Source organism: Moschus berezovskii, chromosome 6 (genome assembly GCF_049115385.1).
Source record: "Moschus berezovskii isolate FMDL1 chromosome 6, NW_MosBer_1.0, whole genome shotgun sequence".
Taxonomy (NCBI): domain Eukaryota; kingdom Metazoa; phylum Chordata; class Mammalia; order Artiodactyla; family Moschidae; genus Moschus; species Moschus berezovskii.
This window is the reverse complement of record NC_142465.1, coordinates 79,313,285-79,320,773: the sequence shown is the minus strand read 5'-3', so window position 1 is coordinate 79,320,773 and position 7,489 is coordinate 79,313,285. Positions and strand designations below refer to the sequence as shown.

The window sequence follows — 7,489 nt, the reverse complement described above, 5'->3', positions numbered from 1 at the left end:
GGTTCAAGTTCTGGGCCTGGGAACACAAGGGCAAAGTGCCAGCCCCGGGGCCTGAGCCCCGCAGGAGGCCAGCGTGAGGCCCACTCGTTCCTGTGCCACACGGAGCCCCTCCAGACCCACCTTGGTGAAGAGCCGCCACCACTGCCAGTTACACAGCTTGAGGTAGGCGGCGCAGTTCCTCTGCAGGACCTTCATGGCCGTCAGCTGCTGCTGCCGCTTGGCGAAGGCCCTGTGGGGCGAGGGTCATGGTCAGCACCTCCAGGCAGGGGCTGGTCAACCTCCCTGCCCACAGTCCTGACCTTGCTCCCAGGGTTTTTTCCAGAGCTAAGATCCAGTGCTGTGACCTCACCCAGGGAACTGTGTCACCACCCCCGCCCCCCCAGCAGATGTTCCGGGATGTCTGGAGACAGTTCTGGTTGTCACAAGTAGGGAGGGCGCTACTGACCTCTGGTGGGGAGAAGCCAGGGCTGCTGCTAAAGCCTCTGAGAGTCCCTCTATGGGCCACAAAAATGTGGTTGTGTGAGGGTTGGAAAGAATTTCCAGATACAGGATATTTAGAAGAGAGAAAGTATTGGGAACAAAGGGCAGAGGGAGTGAGGAGCGCTGCTCAGACAGTGGGCAGACTTCCTGATGGACCAGGGAGAGCTGACCGTTTGATCAGCCGGCGTGCTTGATGCTCTTTGTGGGCCAGTGGCCAATTTTTGTACCCTCAACACAAAATTCCTGCTGGAGGGGTGGTATTAGGTGATTCTTTAGGGTGAGTTTTTTTTTTTTTTTTTTTTACCTACTATGGGGTCAGGGAGCTGGCCGGTTTAGATTACCGGGCTCATGGCAACGGTTGCTATGGGGCACAGTCAGTTTGGGAGATGACCTTGGTGTGGAGCTCTGTATCTGTGGCTGTGGTATAGGGCTCCACGTGGCATCTAGTTTTGCCCTCAGGGGACCCCAGTGTCCAGAGAATACTTTGGGCTGCATGTGTTACAGAACGCAAGTCTGAGAGCCGGACATACTGTGAGCTAAACAATAGCAAAACATCAGAGTTTGGGGCCCAGAAAGGTATATTGCTGGGCCATGCAAGGAGATGAGAAGTATTCCTTAAACATCCTGAAGTCCCTGAAATCTCTCAGCAAAGCCCTTGGACAGGAAAGATGTGGGAGGGGAGTGGTTAGTTTTTGCAAACCTCTTGTTGTCAGATCCTTTGTTCTTAAGGTCAGGTCACTGTCAGCTCATGATGTTTGTCAAAACCTCCACAAAAGAAATGTTATTTTCTGTTCAGACAAGAAAGGGCAAATTCCCAAGGATCAACTTTCACTCTCTGAGGTCCAGGCCCTATCTAAGAGGGTCCCTTATGCGCCGCTTACCCTGCCCAGGAGCCTTCTTCAAGCACCCAGCCTAGGTCCTCCCACCAATACCCAGGCCCCGATAAGAAGGCAGAATTCAGCGACAACACCGTCAGGTCCCTAGGTCCAGCCGTCATCACTGAGGCAGCCGGGCACCCAGACCCAGCTGTCCCTCAGGCTTCACATTTAACATGGAGAGACAGTTGCATGGGATCCATAGGGACATGTGTTGTAGCAAATGCCCTTCAGGCTAATCCCTAGCCCTCAGCTGTTGCCCTTCTTAGAGAACAGCCCCCGCCATAGAATGGACTTGAAGCAATGCCGGGCAATGTCGTTGCCACTTAACCCTGACCTCTGGCACCTCCTCAGAATCGACAACTGACCTCAGCTGGACCAGTTCTTGGAACTTGAATGGAGTGACTGAAGCTGGTTAAAGCTGTCACCTTAATGACAGTGTCCAATTATTCCAGTTGCTGAGGCCTCTGTGGACTGGGACCCATGGAGACCTCCACCACCTCAGGGCTCAGAAGTGGGGATGGATGAGAGGTTCACTGTCTTCTCAAGGATGGGCCCAGCCAGTGGGCGGCCAAGCAAGGGCTCTGGAACTCTGCAGGTCACCATCCCCAGCCTGTTCCCCACCCTCCAGCTCACCTTCAGGCCTGAGGCTGGAAGGCCTGGAGGGGTGGGGAGAAGGTGGCCATCGGCCTCTTACCACACTCCGCATTGAGGGGACACCGCTGCCAGGCTGACTATTGGTGGGGTGGGACCTGCAACTACCCTGCTCCCAGGTCTCCTGCTGACAGTCTCCTAACTGTCTCGAGCTAACGGCTGTAGGACCCTGCCCCTATTACACCGGGAGGCTTTGGGCATCTGTGCTCAGAGTCATGGGTGCCAGGGAAGAGCTGGAAGCGGGTGCTGCTAAGGTCGATATTTTTAAGGGTCATTCTAGCCACACGGGGAACAGACGGGTGGGGGCAGGGGCAGTGGCCCAAGGTAAACACAGGAAGATGGTTCTGGAAGTTCCTGTAGGAGTCCTGGTGAAATGTGAAGGCAGCCTGGGTGAGGCGTGTGCTGTCTCTCTCTCCCCTCTGTTTACGGCTGACCCTCTCTCACACCTGTACACAAGCCCTCTGCCCTCAATCACCCTCGGGTGCCCTGTGTCCATCCTTGTCCCCGGGGCTGGAGGAGGAGTATCCCCGTGCTCAGCCCAAGTCAGATGACACGGGCTCCCCTGGATGTCCCATGGGCTACGTCTGTTTGCCCCAGGCATGTGATCTCCTTGACACACCCCGAAGTTCCTTGACATGTTGCAGCCAACTGGTTTCATTTTTCTTTCTTTCTTTTTGCTTTTTCCAAATCATCCTCTGTTACTGCACAATGTCTGGAATTTCATGGGAATTTTCAGACCAGTGCACTGATCTCTCAGTGCACTCCGGACCCAAACAGCACCTTGTAATTTGTTAGCTGTTCCAACCACTGTGTTATCACCACCGCGGCCACCACCATTATATTCACCATCGTCATCAAGAAGTCACTGCCTGAAGATCTACATAGACCATTCTTCATGAAGACATACAGATGGCCAACAGGAATAAGTAAAGATGCTCAATATTGCTAATAATTAGAGAAATGCTAATCAAAACTACAATAAGGTATCACCCCCTACCAGTCAGAAGGGCCATCGTCTTAAAGTCTACAAATAAACAATTTTGGAGAATATGTGGAGAAAAGGGAAGCCTCCTACACTGCTGGTGGGAATATAAATTGGGGAAGCCGCTATGGAAAACAGTATGGAAGTTTCTTAAAAACCAGAAATAAAACTATCGTGTGATCCAGCAATCCCACTTAAGGGCATATATCTGGAAAAGACAAAAGCTCCAATTCAAACAGATACATGCACTTCAGTGTTCCTAGCAGCACTATGTACAATAGAAAGACATGGAAGTAACTTAGTGTCTGTCAATAGACAAAGGAATAAAAGCAGTGTGGCACATCCATGCAGTGGAATAGCACTCAGCCATAAAAGAATTAAATCATGCCATCTGTAGTAGTGTGTATGGATCTAGAGGTGATCATACTAAGTGAAGTAACTGAGACAGAAAAGACAAATATATGATCTCACTTATATGGAGGACCTGAAAAATAGCACAGGGAGTACCTTGGTGGCCTAGGGCTTAGAATTTGGTATTTTTACTGCTGTGAAATTGAAAGTGAAAGTCGTTTCATCGTGTCCTACGCTTTTTGACCCCATGGACTATACAGTCCATGGAATTCTCCAGGCCAGAATACTGGAATGGGTAGCCTTTCCCTTGTCCAGGGGATCTTCCCAACCCAGGAATCAAACCCAGGTCTCCCTCATTGCAGGTGGACTCTTTACCAGCTGAGTCACCAGGGAAGCCCTGTTCATTCCCTGGTCAGGGAACTGAGATCCCAAAAGCTGCTTGGCATGGCCAAAAATAAAGAAAAAAAAAAGGAATACAAATGAACTTACTAACAAATCAAAACAGACTGAGTCACAGAAAACAAATTTATTGTCACCAAAGGGGGAGGGGTAAATTAGGAGTATGGGGTTAAAGGATGCACATTGCCATACATAAAACAGAGTTAAAAGACCCCCAAGGACTTAATGTATAGCACAGGGGAAAATATTCAGTATCTTGTAATAATCTGTAACGAAAAAATTAAAAAGAACAGATATATACATAGATATGTGATAACTGAAACATTTTCCTGTATGTCTGGAACTAATACAATATTGTAAATCAACTGAACTTCAATTAAAGAAACAAGCAAGCAAAAGAAGTCACTGGCTAATTAAGATAAGCTGCTGGGATCAAAGGTGAGTTGATGCCAGAGAAGTAGGGCTAGAGGCCACCAACAGGGGGAGACTCTTCTTGCTGGGGCATCAGACCCTGGTGAGGGTGATAGAGGAGCCCCTGCTACTTCTGGATTCCAACAATCCTAACTCTCTCTCATTTTCAACCTGTTCATGTTCCTGGTCTTTCATTGCTAGTTCCCCTGCCTCTCCCTTTATTCTGCCCCCGGTGACTTCTTTAGTTCAAAATAAGTGGTTTCTGATGGGAGGGGGTTTGGGGAGAATGGATGCAGGTATATGTTTGGCTGAGTCCCTTCACTGTTCACCTGAAACCATCACAACATTGTTAATCGGCTATTCTTCAAAATAAAATTTCATAGTATGAGGGAAAAAAGTGGTTTCTCTCCCCCCAGCCCCACCCTTCTCTAGTTCCCCCTCTTCCCTCAATCCAGGCTCCAGGCTCCTTCCTTCACTCTCCCCGAGCCAGGACCAACATCCATCCCTCCCCTGCTGTGCTCAGCTGCAGAAACCCCAAATTCCTGATACTCAGCTCCGAAATTTTTCCCTCCCTCTCCTTTTTTTCTCTAACAAGGTACCTCTGCACCTTGACCCATGTGTCTCCTGATCCCTGCACTGTGCTGGGAGTGGCTGAGTCAGGCCCTACTGCAAGAGTTCATACATCTTGTTGAGCTCCTGCAAATTGCTCTCCAGCTCCCTTGCCAACTGCCTCAGATTTTCAGCAGACTCTGCCTTTGCACCATTATGCAAGTGCATTGACTCCTTCACTAGGAAGCCCACATCCACCAGGAGGAGGACACCTGCGGTGGCTGTACCCATGATCCTGGCTCCTGTGACAGCTGCCGGAGCCATGGTAACAGAACAGGCCTTCTTTACCAGCCGGGTGCCTGGAACTATGATTTTCCCAGGGCCCAAGTAGTCGCCTACATCGGCTGCAAATTCAGGGTTGTCTTTGCCTGTTTCCATGGCACGTATATATTTTTTAATGTGTCGCACAGCTTTTGCCAATTTCTCTGTTGAATCAACAATTCGGGGGTTGCTCCTGAGTACCTCTAGGAGCACCTTCCATTTCCTGATGCCAGTTGACATCAGGCCAATGGCTTCGGTTTCGGCCGCTGACCTGCTTGCATTTTCCCTGTAACTGGTGGACACAGTTGACACAGCAGCTGCTGCTCCCAGCCCTAACCCAGCGGCCGAGAGTGCCAGACTGCCCCCCACCGTCACGGGTGCCAGAGCCAGGCCAAGGAGGGTCAGGGCGCCCGATATAGCGCCAGTGGTGTGGGCCACCACGTTGGAGATGGTGTACTCCTTGTGGTCCTTGTCAACTTTGTCTGCGAGCTCGTGGAGCTTCCTTATGCGCTCCTCCAGCTGCTGCTTCACCCGAGGAAACTTCTTCAGAAACCTCTTCCTGTCCAGCTGCCCTTTTGTGAGTGTTTCCTGGTCCTTCCCGATCAAGTCTCCTTTCAATTCGTTTAGATATTTGTGGAGTGCAACCACATCTTGCCTGTGACAATGAAGGTCAAGGGATCAGAAAGGCAGTTTGTTTGTCTGCAAAATAGGTTCCATACTGACTATGCCAAAGCCTTTGACTGTGTGGATCTCAATAAACTGTGGAACATTCTGAAAGAGATAGGGAATACCAGAACACCTGACCTGCCTCTTGAGAAACCTATATGCAGGTCAGGAAGCAACAGTTAGAACTGGACATGGAACAACAGACTGGTTCCAAATAGGAAAAGGAATACGTCAAGGCTGTATATTGTCACCCTGCTTATTTAACTTACATGCAGAGTACATCATGAGGAACACTGGGCTGGAAGAAGCACAAGCTGGAATCAAAATTACTGGGAGAAATATCAATAACCTCAGATATGCAGATGACACCACCCTTATGGCAGAAAGTGAAGAGGAACTCAAAGTCTCTTGATGAAAGTGAAAGAGGAGAGTGAAAAAGTTGGCTTGAAGCTCAACATTCAGAAAACTAAGATCATGGCATCTGGTCCCATCACTTCATGGGAAATAGATGGGGAAACAGTGGAAACAGTGTCAGACTTTATGTTTCTGGGCTCCAAAATCACTGCAGTTGCTAATTACAGCCATGAAATTAAAAGACGCTTACTCCTTGGAAGGAAAGTTATGACCAACCTAGATAGCATGTTAGAAAGCAGAGACATTACTTTGCCAACAAAGGTCTGTCTAGTCAAGGCTATGGTTTTTCCAGTGGTCATGTATGGATGTGAGGGTTGGACTGTGAAGAAAGCTGATCACCGAAGAATTGATGCTTTTGAACTGTGGTGGTGGAGAAGACTCTTGAGAGTCCCTTGGACTGCAAGGAGATCCAACCAGTCCATTCTAAAGGAGATCAGTCCTGGGTGTTCATTGGAAGGACTGATGCTAAAGCTGAAACTCCAATACTTTGGCCACCTCATGCGAAGAGTTGACTCACTGGAAAAGACTCTGATGCTGGGAGGGATTGGGGGCAGGAGGAGAAGGGGACGACAGAGAATGAGATGGCTGGATGGCATCACCGACTGGATGGACATGAATTTGAGTGAACTTCGGGAGTTGGTGATGGACAGAGAGACTTTGAGTGCTGTGATTCATGGGGTCGTAAAGGGTTGGACACAACTGAGCGACGGAACTGAATGTCTATTCTGCATAAATATGGATTTAGCATTATAAATCTATTAGAAAAGAATTTTTACAAATGTAAAATTTTCTCTTTCAACATTAAACACAGGTTTTGTACCTTGTAGATGCTTCATATACTTATTCAATCCTGGAAAGAAAGAAAGTGAAGTCGCTCAGTCATGTCTGACTCTTTGAGACCCCATAGACTGTAGTCTGCCTGGCTCCTCTGTCCATGGGATTTCCCAGGCAAGAATACTGGAGAGGATTGCCATTTCCTTCTCCAGGGGATCTTATTGACCCAGGGATTGATCCCAGGTCTCCCGCATTGTGGGTAGACTCTTTACCATCTGAGCCACCAGAGAAGCCCCATTTAATCCTGGAACAGATAAGCAAATGTCACCTTAGGATTCTGGTAAGTTAAGAGAGGTATTTGATGGAATTCCCTGGTGGTCCAGAGGTTAGGTCTCTGCACCCTCACTGCCCAGGATATGACTCAATCCCTGATTGTGAAACTAGAATCACACAAACCACGTGGCTCAGCCAAAAAGAAAAATATAGATATTTGGTAAAGACGCCTCATAGACAGGTCAACATCATCACTTCCAAAGAGTTGGTAGGTTGGGAACTCCACAAATAAAGAAAAGTGGGATTGGGGCAGAAAACTTATATTCAAGGGCCTCAGTGT

General features: G+C 48.8%; 1 protein-coding gene across 1 annotated transcript in view; it reads right to left on the bottom strand.

The window, feature by feature from the left end:
- Positions 1–3,870: 3,870 nt before the first annotated feature.
- LOC129537174 (apolipoprotein L2-like) overlaps positions 3,871–7,489 on the bottom strand; it is a 39,703-nt gene continuing 36,084 nt past the window's right edge. The window contains exon 5 of the mRNA XM_088837198.1: positions 3,871–5,677. Coding sequence (XP_088693324.1) covers positions 4,816–5,677 — 862 coding nt within the window. The 3' untranslated portion in view covers positions 3,871–4,815. The remainder of the gene's footprint in view (positions 5,678–7,489) is intronic.